The following is a 17,788-nucleotide window of genomic DNA, read 5'->3' as shown; positions in this document are numbered from 1 at the left end:
CTCCCTGTCAGCCTGTGCCCTTTTTCTGCTATTTCCCCATGGGGCTGGCAGGGTGGAGGGCTATCCTATTTCTGTCCCAAGGAGGTACAGGCTCCAGAGGCTGAAGTCTTTGGTGGAGGGCACCAGATTGAGGGAGAGCGATTCACCCGGCAGTTGCGTGTTGTTAAGAGGGGACCAGAGGTCCCGGAGGCACACAGGAGCTGTCAGAACAACTCATATTCTCTCTCTCTCTCTCTCTCTCTCTCTCTCTTTCTCTGTGTGTGTGTGGGGTGGTGGTGGTGGTGGTGTGTGTGTGTGGTTTGTGTGTGTGTGTGGTGTGTGTGTGTGGTGTGTGTGTGTGGTTTGTGTGTGTGTGGTGTGTGTGTGTGGTGTGTGTGTGTGTGTGGTGTGTGTGTGGTGTGTGTATGTATGTGTGTGTGGTGTGTGGGGGGGGTGTGGTGTGTGTATATGTGTGTGTGGTGTGTGTGTTGGGTGCTCATGGGTGCAGCCTGGGTCTCATCGCTGTTACATGAGGGAATGTTTCGGGAAGGGGACCAGGGAGCTGGTTTAGAGCCCTGGATCTCAGCTGGTCCTCAGGCTTCCTTTCCACAGGTTTGGACACGTTTCCACTTCCGTTCTCCAGTCCCAGACTCCATGCACCTGGCGCTAACCCTCCTTCTGTGACAAAGAGCCTTTTGAGGTGTCCTAATCCCAACAGGGTGTGGGTGACTCATCTAAAACAGGCCTAGGTGCTGGACTCTCAGGGGCTGGAAGAAGAGCCCTCTCCCAAACGGGCCTTGACACGGGACTCAGAAGAATGCCTAAGGTTCTACCCAAGCAGAGAAGCTGGCTGGGCCTGGGACACACACCTTATAATATATGCAGAGTCTGGGGAGAGTAGCCCAGCCTTTGGGGTCCAGGTGACAGGGTACACTCAACCACAGACTCTCCAGCACATGGGCACTGTGTCCCAGTCCCTTGCCCGGGATGGGTGGAGGTGTACTTACTGTAGCCCATGCCTTGCAGGAAGTATTTGAAGGCCTCAGTCAGTTTCCCTGGCTGCAATAAGATGGACACAAAGTGCTCTGATTGGCTGCCTAGGGTTAGCGGGGAGGATGCCATCACCCCCACCCCCAACAGGCTGGGTGATACAATGGCAGGAGGGCCTGGGGTCTTACCTGTGTCACCTGAGGAAGACCACCAGAATCTGCCATCTGAAAGGAAAAGAACAGGGGGGACTGAGGAGCCCCTCCCAACACCTGGACAGACTGTGCTGTCCAAACACCATCCTGCTCCCGTCCGCCCTGCCAAGCAGCCCCCTCCCTGCAGCTGGGCCACCGGGCTGATGGGCTGGGGTGGTGGCGGGGTGTCTCACCTTCAGGAAGGTCGTAGTGGTCGGGTCCAGTTTGGAGTTGCACTCAACCTGGGGACAAGGAGCCAGCTGCAGCAATGCCCCTGTTCCACCTGCTTTGGCAGGTTCTGTACCCAGAGCAGGGAGGGGAGGGAGGAAGGTACAGGCCCAAGGCCTTCCCTTCCCAGGCTTTTGCCCTGGAGGCCTGCTGGTCTGAGGGGCCTGAAATTCCACTCACAACAGCAAGTGGGGCAGGAATGGGACCAGGGTTGGAACCAGAAGGCCAGGGTCACTCCAGAGGATCTGGGCAGTGTTAAGGGATAGCAGGGGACACTGGGGTCCCTGCCTGGGTCAAGGTGGCCAGTGCAGCCTTCCTCATGAGCCCTGAAAGTCTGGTATCTTCGGAACATCCTAGGCGCCCACCCCGAGACGGCGTGTTGCCAGAGCTCCAATGGGAGCGGTACAAGCCCCATCTTGGGTGTCTGGGTGGCCAGGGTGAACACTGATGTCTATGAGTCACTTATGGGTCAAATTTTGGGAGAAGCGGACCTTGGGCTCTAAACTGAAGTGAGGTAGGCTACCCTGGGGAGAAGAGAGGCAGGACCACCAGGTCCTAGACTCTCCAGGCCCCTCTACCTGCACAAAGTGGGCAGTCAGGCCCCAGTGTGCGTCCAGGTGGCAGAAGAGTATCTGAGAAACCCATCACTTAGGATCTGCCCCAGACTCTAACCCCCGCGCCTGCGCAGGGGAGTCACACTCACCACCCCGTCCTCAGCAGGTGCATTATCCCCGACGACCAGCATCACCGGGCAACTACAAGACAGAAGATAAAAGTCATCCGGCCTGGGCTTAGGGGCAAAGGCAGGGACAGGCTGGAGGGCAGGAGCCACTCACCGGAGCGTCTTGGCGTTGGGCACGGTCCCAGGCCGATTAATGTCAAGGTCTCTGCGGCTGTGCGGGGAGGGACAAAAGTAAAGGCGGCATCCCCCCCCCCCCCAGAGGTGGATCCCAACACTGCCAACTGGTAAACCTGGGAGTCACAGACTTGCTCTGCCTACACGGGACCTATCCTTTGGCCTGTCCTTGTCATGACTCCTTTCCAGCATTCCCAAGTGAGCCAGGTATGTGCTTCGGCATCCGTGCCTCTCCCATCTTGCAGGACCACACAGACAACCCTGACTGAATATTAGCGTTCATCTGGGTCTCTTCCTTACTGTGGGGGTTTCTTCCGGCAGGAGCTGTCTTACTAAAAGTTTGCAAAAGCAAAGGCATGGGGCTGAGCACCTCGTCCTGCGGTGGGGACCAAGGGTGTGACTGATATCCTTTCCAGCCACCAACGGGGAAGAGCAAGAACCTGATAGCCAGAGTACATGGCCCTGCTCCCCCTCAACTTAGAGGAGGCCGCCCCAGGCAGGAAGCTACCCTCTCCCAGACTCCAGCTCCTCTCCAGTCTGGGGATGGTGCTGCCTGCCTAGCACCCTCCCATGGGGGATGGGAACACCCACACCTGTTGTACATGTTCCAGAAGAGCTGCAGGTTGGCCTGGTTCACCACGTTTGAGATCTGCTGCCGGTAGTTCTGCACCAGCTCTGTGTTGTTCACCAGCTCTTCCTGGGCGTGGGGGGGAGGGAAGGGGTACAGACAGGCTGGGGCTCAGGCCTGAGAGGGCACATGGGAGTCATCTACAGAACAGCCTTGGCCCCACTCCTAGCCTAGTGGGAGTGGTCTGGAAGGCAGAGGAGGGGCATCGGGCATGGAAAGACTTTCCAAGGACCACCTCAGACACAGTACTGTGTGACTCAGCCTGGCTCAGCCTGCAGCCCTTTTCCCCGCTGGCTGAGCCCCTGTCTATAGCCCCTGCTACCGAGGACGCCCCAAATGCAATCCGTTCTGCCCCTTACCTGGCTGAAGAGATGAGAGAGTACCGTATCTGGTAAAGTGCTGGTCAAGCCAGAGAGCTGCAGGAGGGGAGGAAAGCCAGGGTGAGGCCCAGCTCAGCCCACTGCTCTCCCAGATGGGCCATGTGGGCTTGGTGCTCACCTTGGTGGCAGCCCAGTCAATCCAGCCTTTGCCGTTGGGGTCAATGTTCATCAGCACCAGCCCCTCCACCAAGTCAGGGAAAATCAGCTGCAGGGAGAGGGGAAAGAGAAAACAGGTCATGAAGCTCTTGCTTGGTGAAGTCTTCACGATACCACAGATGGGCCAGCTGGGGACCTGGGTTTGTATAAGGCTCCCATGCCGGGGGGCCTTGCTGCTCCTCTTCTCTGCCCAGTCCTAAAGATCTTTTGATTTAGACGGAATCCATTACCCTTTCTAGGACATGTATATGTATTGTGTATGTACGTGTGGTTCTGGGGGTGAGACCCAGAGCTCTGCCACACGTGCCCAGAGAATGCTCTATCATGAAGCCACACTGCCAGGGCTTTTAATATGTTAATAATGGTGTTGCAAAACTGATTATCAAATATCTTTAAATCTTGCAAATTTTTTACTTTTCTTCATTCATTTGTGTGTGTGTGTGTGTGCGCACGTGCATTCGAGCATGTGGAGGGAGGCAAGACCCTAGTAAGTGTGAATGTGTGTGTGTGTGTGTGTATACATTCTCATATGAAACAAAACCCTAGTGGAAGCTGGTTTTCTCCTTCTATCATCTGGGTCCAGCGGATCAAATTCAGGCCGCTGGACTTGGTGGCGAGCTCATCTACCTGCCGAGCCAGCCTGCAGGCCCCATCTTAAAATCTTAAAACAGGCTGTTTCCTTCCTAGCTTTTTATGGCTGAAGTACCTGTGGGAGAAGAGAAGACACAGTCCTTTCCAAAGCCAGCTCTGTGCTGACTGCGACAGGGGTGTTCAAGGGTTGGCCCGCGAGTAGGAAGAACGGGTGTCAGACATGCAGAGGCCTTGTGGTCTGTCTGCGGGGTCTGGACTAGTCTACAGCTGGCAAAAACGGCTCAGTGTTGGAACAGAAGCTAGAGGCGAAAATTCTGTTTCTGTTTCAACAATAAATGTTTGAATCCTAAAACAATTCCTGGCTTTAGAGATGAAGGCTTTCCCGCCTAACCTGCTGTTTCTGAAATGCGGTTCTCTTTGAACCTCAGAACCCGAATGTAAGCGTAGTGCTGGGTTAAAGGACCATTTGTGTCCTCTGGGGACAACCTGCGCTGGTGGGCAAGGTGACAAGTTGGTTTGTTGCTAACAGGAATTTGGTTTTGGAGATGGGTTAAGTAGTGGCTGACAGTCTTCCGAAGCAGTGAGCGGGGGAAGGGACTCATTTTCCTGATTTATTCTAAGTATTCATTTATGGTTGGTGTAGGTGTGGCGGGTCACAGCTCTGTGGAGTCCCTTTTCTCCTTCCTCCCTTATGTGGGCTCCAGGGATTGAACTCAGGTCTCCAGGTTTGTGGGGCAGGTGCTTTACTTGCTGAGCTTTCTCATCAGTCCATCTCCTCTATTGTGTAATGCTAGGGGTGGGACCCAGAGCCTGATGTGCAAGGTGAACACGGTCACGGAGCCACAGCCTAGCACCTCTCTCTTTCCTTCCTTCCTTCCTTCCTTCCTTCCTTCCTTCCTTCCTTCCTTCCTTCCTTCCTTCCTTCTTCCCTTCCTTCCTTCCTTCCTTCCTTCCATTTCCTTGGAGGGAAAAAGTTTTTCAGCAAAAGGGAAGGAAGAAGAGGGGGAGGAAGAGCAGAGTAGGGGTCACCCTCTTGGCCTGACCCGGGGTTCTCCATGAGGGTGGGGAAACTCACCGCGAACTTGGCCAGCACGTAGGCTCCGGCTCCCACTCCGATGCCAATCACATACTTGAACCTGTTGTAGAGCAGAACTGGTCCCTCTAAGGCTGGGATGTCATTTCCCATGAGACTCAGTCAGAGCAGGTCTCCCCTGCCACCCTCAGCCTCTCACTGAAGCCAGGCTATCTTCAGTGGTGTGGGCAACTCCTATCCCCAAGCTCAGAGGCGGGAGCTAGGAAGGACTCACCCGAAGTGCTGTACCACGCTCGGGAGCATGGCGGCCAGCTGCTCCATGGAAGGGAACTGGTACCTGCAGACAGAGCAGAAGTTCAGGACCTGGGGGACAGCGAGGGCACAGGGCTGGAGAGAGGAAAGAGACTCGGGGGTACCTACCCCTGAGGGAACTGAGACGCCCCCACCTGCTGCCCAGGGGCATCCACGTGGCACACCACAAAGTGTTTGGTGATCTCCTGCATGTCCTCAAAGTTGAAGAAGGTGTTGAAGCACAGCTTGTCTGCAAAGACACACCTCTCAGTGGGCGTGAACAGAGGACAGGCATCAAGGATGTCAGGGGCCCAGTGGGGAATCCCAGATCAGAGGCCAAGCAGAGGGGAGGGTGAGCCGAGATCTGCAGGACCATGCATGGAGCGGGGGAATCCTCTCCAGCTCTGCAGTTCAGGGTGGGGCCAGGCAGGGTGACCAGAGCACAGCTGCACTTACGATTGAGGCCCACGTCATGGTAGGTGAGGATGGCTGGGCGGTTCCCTTTAGGAGAGCCCCGGATCACCACATGCAGAAGGCCATAAGGCGTCTCGATGTCATGTTCCTAGAGGGGACAGATGACATAGGGAGCTCTGGTTCTTGGGGAATGAGGTGCTAGAGCCCCTAGCCAAGGTGTCTATTCCTTCAGGTCACCCCACAGAGGACAAGTGGAACCTCCTCCTCAGAGGTGGTCGGCGCAGGAACAGCCCCGATTCCCTCTACAGACGAACCTGCCACTGCCCTGCCCCTGCTCTGCATCCAGCCTGCCACAGGGTCCTGGGAGGTCAGCGTTCTCTCCACTTCACACAGCCCTCTCGAGAGGGCTCTGCCACCCCAGTCCAGTCTCCTCCCCACTACCAACCATGGGGTGCCTCCTTCTTGCAGAATGGCCTCACCGCCCCACCTAGCATCCACAGCAAACATTTCACGTCAGCTACATCCTGCTCCGTTCCACACATCTGTCCTTGTTCTGTCCTTATTCTTGCTCCCTCAAATTCCCTGCCCTGTGGTACCCATCTCCATGGCCAGGTCTGCCCCTAAGTCCTTCTGCAGTTCCGTGCCCTTGGCTTTGTTGCTCAGAGCTAGTCCTTCAGGAGGACCTGGTTCTGTGTGACTTTGAACAGGGCAGGTGGCCTCTCATCCCATAGAGCCTTTGTGGGAGCCGCAGTAAGTAGACATGGCCCAGAGAAGGGGGGCTGTTGTAGGTGGCACCCCTGAACCTTAAGGGGCTACCTTGTCAACCGGCCTCTTTGCAAACAGGCCATTCCTGGGATTCCTCAATCAGGAAATTCCTAGCTCACTGGTCAGAGTTGAATAAACCCTAACCCTGTATCACATGGGTCCCGATACCTCTGCTAGTGGCCCCGAGCTGGGGTGGTGTTACATCCCCAAGGGGAGAGAAACATCAAGTGGCTGAGCTCTGACTGTATACCAAGTTTCCTACTGGACACTCGAGACCGAGAGAACCTAGACTCCATTTTGCTGACAGAGACACTGGTTTCAGAAGAAGGAGTTGTGGATGACAAAGCCAGCTTCCCGCAGTCTGGCTTTTTGGGGTGTGGCGTCAGAGGCCCACTGTTCAGACTGGGTCTCCAGAAGGAAAAGAGGTGATAATCCCACAGCCACAGGCTACACTCTGGGATTCATACTCTGAGGGGAGGCCTGAGTATCATCCTGTGGACCTCAGTTAGGCCCAAGCCCAACACAGCCTCCCAGCTCCATCCTCCCTCATGATCCATTTGACCGGAGAAGCTTCCTGCTCACTGGTGCCTGGCATGTGACACCTCATTTATTCCTCACTGGACCCCAACCCTCTACAGTTTGCTCTACAGGAAGACGCAGACCCAGAGAGGATAATCCACTCACTCAAGGTCGAACCCAGAGCTGACAAGATGCCAGCTCAGGGCTGTGGCTCTGCACCGAGGAGAGCATTTTCTGAGGGGCGGGGCTGAGGTTCACCAAGGGGGGCCCCCACCCCAGCCAGCTGCTTTTCTCCTCTGGGGTCCCTGCTACGGTCACTCCACTGTTCTCTCAGCTCTAAAGGAAGGGATGGGGCGTGAGCGACACAGTGTAAAAGCACCAGGCAGCCAGCAAAGGGGCTGTTTCTCTGCTGTGGTGGGTCCAATGTCGCTCTGCAAGGACCCCGGGGCCTCGGAACTCTCCAAAATAGTGAGCGGTTTCTGCCCTCTGTTACCAGAGTGGTCTGCACTGCCCTTCCCAACCCTGATGTAGCTGCCCAAGTCCTTATCTCTAGGCAGATACCATCAGTCACACAGCATGGGCCTTGCTAAGGAGGGTTCACTTCCCAGAAGGGGAAGCTCTGGCTTTGACCAGGTCATGGGGACCCACAGGAGTGATGCTAACCAAATTTCTCGCCTTGAGGCATAGTGACCTTGACTGAAAGTTCCCAATAACATCTTTACCACCGCATCCTCCTCAACCCTGGGCGGAGAATTCAGACCCAGGTGGTATGATGGAGGCTGAGCATCCCCACCCCTCAGGCCGCTGACCAGAGTGTGTGGGGGGGAAACAGGCCTCAAAGGCCACAGCCCAGCAGACTGTCAGCCCCTCAATTCCCAGGGTAGAGTGCTCCCATTGGCTCTCAGTGACGTCAGAGCCCCACCTCCAGGTGGGAGCTAGAGGGATGCACTGCGGCAGGCAGTAAGGGAGGGGGCTTTGACGTCTCTCGCTCTGTCTCTCCACACCAGTGACCTTGAGGGCTGGGGAGAAGAGGGTCAGAACAGGACTGTGACACACCAAGGCGATGGCGGTGGATGTGGTAGGATTTGGTTTCGGCAGCTTCCTGGGTAATTCAGGTCTGCACGGGAGGGTAGAGGCTGATTATGATCAGGCCGGAAAGGAGAATGAGTGGCAGGGGCACGGAACGCCCGCGTGCAGGGCAAAGCTGCCCTTGCATCTCCCACCGTGAGGAAGAGCACAGGGCTTGGGTAGCCGTTGTTCCTCCCGCGTAGCTAGAGGAGGTGTCCTGGGGCCCCACGCCCTGCCAGCTCAGTGCTTCAGTCTTGTCTCCCCCACCTTGTAAAATAAAGCAGGGCAGCCTCTCCTTGACTCCTCCCGCGAAGAAGACCCAGACCCCGCCGCCTTCTTTGCCCGGCACCGCAGTGCACTGGGGATACACAAGCAACTCCTCATGGAGACATGACGCTCTGCGGAAGCTATCCAGCATCATGCGGTCTCCCCTCCCCTCCGCCGCCAGGCTAGACCCTGCAGGCACAACCCTGACAGAAGCTAGGAACGTGGCAGAGGTTCACAGGGGACGCACCAAGCTGAAGTGACCCCAAGAGTTCACAGATGAGGCCGAGAACACAAGCCAGCAAACAGAAGCCAATGGACCCATCCTTACCCAGCCCTCCACCCAGTGCCGGAAGAGACCAGGAAGACAGGCTTCGGAGCAGCGCTGTCACCAGGCAGGTCAGGAGGACACCTTATCCTCTGTAGGTCACAAGGATGCCCCATTCTCCCTGCCCATCTCGCAGCGCCCCTGGACCCTCACTCACCCCATCCCAGCACTCCGGCATCTTGCCGCGGAAGGGAATTTGCCGAACCAGAAAGCGCAAACAAAAGCCTGAGTCACTCGGACAGCTTGGGTGGGAGACTTGCGACTCTGTGACAGGGCGCACAGCTCCCCGTGATTTTATACACAGATCCCGGCCCTGCCCAGGCTGGTCCCTCCTCCCTGAAGGGTTTCTGAGCAGCTACTTGCTCACTCCGAGTCTTGGCTCCCACATTGGCTGTTAGGAGACAAACCTGGCTCCAATTGGTTTCTGAGATCCTCGCTCACTCCGCCTTGCTTCAGCCCCTCCCGCCCTAGTGACACAACACCCCGATGGTCCCCAGCCCCTGCAGCTCAAGGATGCTTAGCACCCAGGCACCTTCCATCAGGTGCAGCTTTACGTGGCTCCTGGGAAGCAGCAGCCAGGGACACACAGGCACCCCTGCATCACGCACACCGAGGTGCCTGACAGATATGAATCCCAGTGTGGGGTGGCCTGAAAAACTGGACTTGCAGACCCGTCTCAGCGCTCGGCTCCATTCCCTGGGAGCACAAGGGTCCCGAGAGACCCAGTATCTGGAGCACCTGACTCCCAGGCCCAGACATCCCAGCAAGAAGACAGCCTAGGTGGTATAACCTTGAGGGCAGTTACTGGTTGGGGAGGACGTCACTGGTTTGGGGAGCACCTGAGTTTATCCATTGCTTCGGGGTCTCCCCCCTTAGGCATCTCCAACCCTGCCAACACAGATGCCCAGGGCTGACCCACAGCCCTGCAAATGTGGAGTTTAGGGGTCTGGGGGTGCTGGGCAGAAGCAGAGGAGCAATAGGGAAGGCCTAGCCCTCCTCGACCCCACACTCCTGCAAGAGGATAAGGCAAGGGGGGCGGGGGACAGGCTGACATGCTTGGGTTCCAAACAAACACTCAAGCCAAGTCCTGTCTTCTGAAGCCAGTCTGTATGAATCCAGCTCCTGGGGCTCTGGAGAGGACACACAAGCTTCCCCAGGCTGCACGCTTTATCCATCAGGACAGCGAGGGTGAAAAGGTGACTGAAGGCACACAGCGCACAGAGGAGCAGGAAGACGAGGGGAGTAAAAGAGAGGAAGTAGGCCAGGGAAGTGACAGAGGAGGGCGCCCCGGGGCTGAGAGGACCAAAGTAACAGGGAACATGGTGGGGGCGGGTGCCGGTGCCCCTATTCTGTCTCCTTGGTAGAGGAAAGCACCTCCGGTCCCTATCTGCGCTGACGGCCCTGCATCCCGGTGGGTCCTGGGGAAAGGTGGCCAGCTCCCCGCCTGGTGACCTCCTTTGCAGCAGCTACGTGCACTATTCCTAGTAACAGCCTCTGTCTTGGGTACCAACAGCTTTGCCTGCGCCACTTCTGACCAGGCCACCCCCAAACAGAGACATGGAACAGTGCCCCAGCCCTCCTGTTCCGGTCTGCTCCTCCCAAATCTACCCATGGGACCCTGCTACTCCCACTCCCTGCAGTCCTTGACCGACCCACGCCCACTCCCTGACTACCTATGGAGGGGTTTCCCCTCTCCCTGCTCCCAACGGAGATGCTCCCTGAACACCGGCCTCTTCCAGAGCTTCCTGTCTCTGCTCAGCTTGCTGGCTAGAAAACCCACAGACCCAAAGTCAGGTCTGCTCAACCAGCTGTCTGCGGGGTCCTGGGGCAAGGTATTTAATTCTCTGCTTCTGAGGAAACACAGAAGCCTGAGAGACAGGACGGGGTGCCTGAGGCCCAGGAGTCTGATTGTTTTCTCGCTCAGGTAAGGGGCAGCAGGGCTTCTCAGCATCTCAGCATTCTAGGCCCCCGGTACGACCATCGAGGGGAGCAGTCACTTACATTAGAATGTCCCCCATGCCAGACCCTAAGTGCTTTCCACTCTCTCACTCAGTACCCACTTTTCAGACACGTGATTAGCTGCTCCGCCTCACACAGCTAGAAGCCACAGCACCAGAAGTCATGTCAGGCGCTCTACTGCGACTGCGTGCTGTAGTTGGGGGTGCCTCGTCACGGTCACGGGGAGTGGGGGAGGTGGGGGGAGATGTCCAAACACTTGGCCCATTCCCTTCTAAGCACTCTGAGCCGCTTCACTGTGAATGAGTGAATGAGCCTGCTGGGGCAGCGTGGGGCAGGGGAGGGGGAACCTAGACTGGGGCAGGCTGGGAGCAGCAGGGGTGGGGTGGACATGAATGGACCAGGACTGGGATCTCTTATGCTTTCTGGTTTCTCTGTCTTGCTTCTTTCTCCTGCAGCTGACCCTGTAGAGCCAGAGACAGTGACACTGCCTGCCACTGTGGTGCTGGGCATGACGGTGGTTCCCCAGCTGTGGCCCAGAAAACAGCCATCTTTGTGGGTGTTTTTCTTTAAGAAAAAGAAAACCAAGCAAAACCTGCCTCTGTGAAGCGCTCCCTGGGAGCACGCTGCCCTTCACGGAGCAAAGGTGCTGAGAACCAGGATCCCACCGTGCACAAGCTGCTCGAGGCTTGTCCACTCATACACCCCACCCTCATTTGTCACAGACAGAGACTTCCATGACAGGGCCTGTTCTGCTGATTTCTGGCTGTCCCTTCTGAAGAGGCTGCTCCACTCCCAATCCTTCTCGGGGACTCTGATTGGCCCCAGCTGCCAATCAGAGTGCTGTACTTTCAGCTGAGGCCTGTGACTTCAGGGGATGTGGGCGTGAGCAAGGTCTGCCTACCGCCTCCCTCCTTGAAGAGGCACGTGACCAAGGGACCAACACAGGCCCAGATCCTCATTCTTGCTCGCTAGCTGCGTCAGGGGGAGGAGCCATCGGGGAGCCCCACCTCTTGTACTGCTTCACGGGGAGGAGCCATCGGGGAGCCCCACCTCCCGTATCCAGACTGTGAAACTGTTCCAAGGAGATTGACCCAAATAAAGGTCAGGAGGAGAAAAGAAAGTGGCCTGGGGTGACTTCCATCCAGCGGGGAGGAGGGGGCTCTGAACTGGTTTGTTATATTCAGATGGCCAGTGACGTCTGAGAGCCCTGGAAGCCTATGTCCCTCTCTGTCCTATGCCGCTGTTAGATATGGTCTGGGACCTGGAACCACACGGTTCCTGGGGATTTCAGAGGGGAGAAACAGTTGAACAAAATCATGCGAAGGAATCAAACAAAGAGCAAGTTCCATTTTCATGGTACCTTTGGCATCAAACTAAAGAGGACACGGTTGTCCAGGCAACGGCTGCTATGGAAACCAGAGTTAGTTCACAGTCAACCTAGCTTCCACGGGGTGGAAAATGCTGATTCAGGCGACAGCATCTCTCGCTCCCTTCTGCACACTCATGGCCTGAGGCCTCTGCTTCTTTCCCAGCTGTGCTGTTCACAGAGGGTCCACCCCACTCCCGCTCTGCCCGCCGCTGGGTAGGGGGAGCAACCGTAACAGGAAGCCAGTGGAGGAGGCGCTGTGAGCAGTGGGGGCAGTCATTAGACCATGAGATGACCTGTCCTCCCTCCCCACCAGAGACCAGGACATGCAGACAGGCTATGACTCTCCTCTACGACCCAGCCCAGCGGGAATGCGGTCCACACAGATACGGGGCCCCACATTTTGAGAGGCGAACTTTAACCTACCTTCCAGTCTGTGTCCACAACTGAGAGGAAGGTGTCAGGGTTATCCTAAGGAAAGCAAACAAGAAGGACAAGTTAGACCAGCTCCCAGTCTCTGCCCGGAGCAGACTGGTCTTCTGACCCCAGCCATATTCATGCTGACAGAAGGGGCTCACGGGCTTACCTAGGGTGTCGGGGTTTGGACAGTGCAAGGATCTCTATCTTGTAGGGTATCGGGGAGACTAAGGGCTGCTCTACAAGTAGGATGCACTGGGATCTCTGAGTGCTGGCTTTGGATCATTGCACACAAGGGTAGAGGACCGTGGAGGAGCAAAGAGGCACCTTGACTGTCACCTCCATGGCAGGGAGGGAAGCTGAGGCCTGTTCAGTGTCCTGGCCTGTGCACACTAGGTATTGTCAAGGCTGGCAGCAGTGCCCATTCAACTCTCTCAACCTTCCTGGGTCTATGTGAGACTGGCAGTGGCATCTTCCAATAGCGCCTGTCCTGCCTCTGGACTCCAGATGCCATGACAGAAGACACCCAAAGCTGAGTAAAGTAGCACGGGCCAACCATTCAACACCCAGGAGGCTGGGAACCCACGGCCAGCCTCGGCTATGTAGGGAGACCTACTGACTCTTCCAAGGCCTAGGGGAACAACAGCCGTCAAGGGAGGCGGGTGGCCACTTCTGGAACTCCTTAGGAAGGGGGCTGCTGGCAGAAGGGGGCGGGGCTGGTCACTGATGGAGCCTGTCACCAAAGCACCTCAGTGAGAGGATTGCAAAGCAAGTGTGGGAAGGTAATTACCTCGGGGGAGAAGGAGGCAGTTCTGTTAAAAACACAAAATCTGACAGAAAGGATGAGGCAGATAATGGTAGGGTGTGCTGTATGCTCTCGGGAAGCTAGGGGCCCAGGAGATAGGCGCGTGGGAGGGATGGGCCCACAAACCAAGACACAGCAGGAAAATGAGCCGGCATGAAACCCTGGGAATCACAGGAGGTGTCTGAGGTCAGAAAAAAGGGCAGGAGAGGGTCTGGATGAATGGAAAGTCCATGAGGGGCGCGGAGACCTGGGAGGTCCAGAGAAGGGGCGGCCAGTGTCCCCTGGAACCTGGGACTCCTCAGACCCTGCAGACTTCATGGAAAGCCGGTCTAAAGTGGCTTATAGAGGTGGAAAGGCACAAAGAATACAGTCATCCCCTGCCTCTGCATTGGTTCCAGAACCTTCGGTAGGTACCAAACTTCACTTCTCTAAGATGGCATTGTATCTGCCCAGCACCCACGATTCTCCTCTCATACAATTTAAATCAGCTCTAGGCTGCCGATAACACACCTTCTAGAAGATATGCATATGTCGTGGAAGTAGATGCTATACTCCGCTGGTAAGGGAGCAAGGACAAGAAAAGTGTGTACAGACGATTTTCTCTGGCTGCTTCTGACTAACTGAGGTCCTGGGTGTGAACACTGTGGATGTGAGGGCCTGCCGTACTCACCCCTCTCTAGATCCCTGTACCTAAGTCTGTACCCAGCAAACTACAGCCGTTCGGAGAGTGAAGAGGTCAGGCAGGCACTGCACTCAGGATGCTAAGAGACCTTGCCAGCATCACAGCCTGAGGAAGGGCAGCTTCTGAAGACAAAGGCGCAGCTAGCTGACACCGCCAGGATTCTGCTGGGAGTCACGAGGAGGCTACACTGGGCATTTTTTAAAAATGCCCCTTTGGAAAAAGTAGAGGTGACCGGGTACCCAGCAAGAGCCTCTTCCTGACTCAAGGACTGGAGCCTCTGCACGAGTCTGAAACACAGATCTCAAACACCAGAGTGGTAGACTACCGCCCTGATGGCCGCTGGCGTGAAATGAGAGACTGGGTTCAGCAGAAGGAGGAGGAAGGCTGCCAGGAACAGGAGGGGAGGACCGTGAGTCAGGAGAAAGGGACAGCAAGGTGCTGCAGGAGGCTGGAGAGACCTGGGCACAAGACAGACCCGTGCTTCAGGGTTGGGGACACACTGTGAGTGACAACAGGGTGTGTGTGGGGGTGCCAGGAACAGCCTAGTGGCCAGCAAAGGCTTCCTGGGAACGCTTGAGCAGAGCCAGAATAAAATAGGAGGGCTGCCTGTAAGTCCTCCGACTGATGCGAAGTGGCTGGAAATATGGCAGATACCCTCAAGGTTCAAGGAGGCTGGGAAGGAAGGAGGTGCAGGGGCGGGGGAGCAATCTCTGGAACCTGGGATGAGGAGTTTGTCAAATGCGCAGCTCACTGCCGGTCCTACAGGCTACCCTTGAATAACCCAGGCGTAGGTGCTTGGCTCGAGGTTATGCGTTGAATGACCAACGACGCCCCATTGAGGGGCAGGGCTGTGGCTTCATGTGGTTGGGCTCCCCAGAGCCCCCACTAAGCCACCTGATCCCAATCCTTGCTGCTCCTTCTGGCGGGAGGCTGGAAGGTGGGTGGAAATAAAACACGGAGCTGAAGGTGGAAAGCACCGGGCTCCTGCCTTTCCCAGCTGCAAACAAGGCTAAGAGGATGCATACCCAGCAACGCTGGATGCACACTTGGGCTGATCCCGCCCGCAACTTCCTCAAGAAACAAGAACCAGGCCGGGCGGTGGTGGTGCACCGATCTCTGTGAGTTCAAGACCAGCCTGGTCTACAAGAGCTAGTTCCAGGATAGGCTCCAAAACCACAGAGAAACCCTGTCTCTAAAAACCAAAAAAAAAAAAAAAAAAAGAAAAGAAAAGAAAAAAGAAACAAGAACCAGTCAATTCTGGGTAGCTCTGAGTTCACAGGGCAGTTCTCTCTAGTACCACAGACAAGATTGCAGGAAAACACGCATTTTCCCTCTTCACCACAAGGTGGCGCACGGCCCCCAGGACCTGGAAGGGGCGACTCACCAGCTCTGTCACATCCTGGCCCCGGAGTAGGGGCTTCTCCTCAGGGAATCGCAGCTCCTGCAGCCCGGCCATGGTCACGTCGTGGAGCAGAAGCCCTAGAAAGAAGGGAGCATGAGGTTGGGCCTTGTTCTGAAGCTGCCCAGTGAGGCTAACACAGGCCAGGGCTACTGCCCCCTAGGCGATGACAAGGAATATTATATTGTATTTTCTCTTTTCAAATAAAAACGTGTTCTGCAAAACTAAGCAACACAAGAGGATCCCTGTAAATTTCAAACAAAACCCGGCATTTACGGTGAGGCAGAGGGGTTCTGTGGGGAGGTAAGAATGCATCAGAAGTGCCTTGCAGGGGCTTTGGTAGACTGAAGCTGGAGAGGAAGGGAGCTCTCTTTCCTGGGACTTGAACAGAGCTTGCGTCAGGGCTGAAGATCTCAGCCTACATCCACCAGAAGGTCCCATACCCCGATTTCTGGGTGACTCGATAGACACAGAAACTCCCCCCCCCCAAGATTTATTTATTCTGTATACAGTGCTCTGCCTGCATGTATGCCTGCAGGCCAGAAGAGGGCACTAGATTTCCATTATAGATGGTTGCGAGCCATCATGTGGATGCTGGGAATTGAACTCAGGACCACTGGGTCAGTGCTTTTAACCCCCGAGCCATTTCTCTCCAGCCCCGATACAGAAACTTTGGAGCTTTGGAGGAAGAAAGGGTCACACTTAAAGAGCACGTACACATTTGCCTTGTGTGTGTCAGTGTAGGGGTGCAGCAAAAACATCAGACACGCAGGGAACCCAGGACGAGGGGCTCGCAGGAGAGGCAGTGCCATCTCTCACCTTGGTATAGTGACAGAGGCCAGAATGTACCTGGGCTCACCAGTGTCACCATCAACAGAAAAGCTGGAAGGAGCCAGAAGCCCATCATTGGGCCACTGGGGTCACACGTTGCTTTGGTAATCTGACTAAGATTATTTCAGATCATGGGGAAATGCGGCTAACAGGGCTAGTGAGGTGGCCCAGCAGCTAATGGTATCCGGCAACGGATTTGACGACTGGGTTCAATTCCCAGAACCTGCACAGTGAAAGGACGGCACCGAGTCCCACGGTGTCCTCTGATCTCTGCATGCATGTCGCCACACATGCATGACAAAGGCAGGGATTTTTACAAAGCAGCCACAGAAGCATTCAGAATCCTACCATGCAGGAGAGATTCAAATGGCCCCACCAGAAGACCCAGGAAGGCTGTGCATCATGTCACACAGTCCCCGGGGAGGGAGGTTTCTGTCCTGCCCGGTCCGCTGCCAAATCTTTACAGTGTTCTAAAGCATTATCCCATGACAGAGCATGGTGGAGAGTGAGCTACTGCGGAGTGGGGGTGGAGGTGGGGATGGGGGTGCCAAGATAGACAGTAAAACTTTGATAAAATATTCATAATAAGCAACTAGTTCAGGCATTGCTCCTGGAGGGGTAGATTGGGATTGAAGATAGGGTGTCCACCTCGGGAACATAGCCCACAGAATTAACTGACCGGAACTCATGGGGACTTGCAGAGATCAGGGAGCCTGCAGGGGTCTGACCTAGGCCCTCTGCATATATGTTATGGCTGAGTAGCTTTGTGTTCTTGTGGGGTTCCTAACAGTGAAAGAGGGGGCGGTCTCTCTGACTCTTCTGCCAACTTGTGGAACCCTTCTCTTTCTGCCAGGTTGCCTGGTCTTATTGTAGTTTGCTATGCCACGTTTGGCTGATGTCCCTGTGAGGCCTGCTCTCTTCTGATGGGAGGCAGAGGGGTGGATCTGGTGGAGAGGAGAGGTAGGAGGAAGAGACTGGAGGGAAGGGGAGGGGAAACTGCAATAGAGATGTAATATATGACTAGAAGAAAAAGAAAAAAATGATGTCTAATCTAAAGTATGGAAGGAGATATTTTTAAAAATATCTAAATTATATTTAAATTTAAATATTTAAATTAATCTCTGAGACAGAGTCTCACTATGTAGCCTTGGCTGACCTGTAACATTACAAGTCTACTATGTAAACCAGGCTAGCTTAGAGTTTTGTTTTGTTTCCCAAGACAGGGTTTCTCTGTGTAACAGTCCTGGAACTTGCTTTGTGGACCAGGCTGGCCTTGAACTCACAGAGATCGGTCAGTCTCTGCCTCCTCAGCGCTATCACCATCCAGTCCAATTTCTCCCCCTTATTAGGCCTCCACTGTTTGTAAATTGTTAACTTGGGCTAACACACACTTCACCCTGACTGGAAGCGAGGCAAGGAGACTGAGACCCTGTCTGGGTGCCTAGTCCGTGTTCACACTCTAATGTCATGTCACCTGGAAGGTGGAGGGATGAACTCTCTCTAGCCTTCTCCTGCAGTGGGTCCTCAGCAGGAAGGCAGAAGCTGCCCTTCCTGAACCCTGTCCTGTTTGCTCCTCCTACAGAAGGCCAGTGACTGACCCAGGACTCAAAGGTCCCAGGCCTGGATGGAACCCATGTCTGACCAGAGG

The 17,788-nt window shown here is 55.5% G+C and overlaps 1 protein-coding gene across 6 annotated transcripts in view; it reads right to left on the bottom strand.

The window, feature by feature from the left end:
- Ndrg4 (NDRG family member 4) overlaps positions 1-17,788 on the bottom strand; it is a 34,652-nt gene that overhangs the window by 3,012 nt on the left and 13,852 nt on the right. For 4 of the 6 annotated variants that reach the window (XM_075977012.1, XM_075977013.1, XM_075977009.1 and 1 more), the window contains exons 2-15: positions 15,295-15,389; positions 12,433-12,477; positions 5,780-5,885; positions 5,453-5,573; positions 5,307-5,369; positions 5,075-5,135; positions 3,371-3,457; positions 3,232-3,288; positions 2,838-2,941; positions 2,225-2,281; positions 2,092-2,143; positions 1,355-1,402; positions 1,158-1,193; positions 987-1,038 (exon numbers count right to left, since the gene is read on the bottom strand). In XM_075977012.1, the coding sequence (XP_075833127.1) occupies positions 987-1,038; positions 1,158-1,193; positions 1,355-1,402; positions 2,092-2,143; positions 2,225-2,281; positions 2,838-2,941; positions 3,232-3,288; positions 3,371-3,457; positions 5,075-5,135; positions 5,307-5,369; positions 5,453-5,573; positions 5,780-5,885; positions 12,433-12,477; positions 15,295-15,366 (961 nt within the window). In that variant the 5' untranslated portion in view covers positions 15,367-15,389. Of the gene's footprint in view, positions 1-986; positions 1,039-1,157; positions 1,194-1,354; positions 1,403-2,091; positions 2,144-2,224; positions 2,282-2,837; positions 2,942-3,231; positions 3,289-3,370; positions 3,458-5,074; positions 5,136-5,306; positions 5,370-5,452; positions 5,574-5,779; positions 5,886-8,838; positions 9,012-12,432; positions 12,478-15,294; positions 15,390-17,788 lie in introns of those variants that run through there. The other 2 variants (XM_075977015.1, XM_075977014.1) reach the window with 2 other exon arrangements.

This window comes from Microtus pennsylvanicus, chromosome 6, assembly GCF_037038515.1.
Source record: "Microtus pennsylvanicus isolate mMicPen1 chromosome 6, mMicPen1.hap1, whole genome shotgun sequence".
NCBI classification, from domain to species: Eukaryota; Metazoa; Chordata; class Mammalia; order Rodentia; family Cricetidae; genus Microtus; species Microtus pennsylvanicus.
Note: the sequence above shows the minus strand (reverse complement) of the source record. Positions and strands in the feature narration are given on the sequence as shown.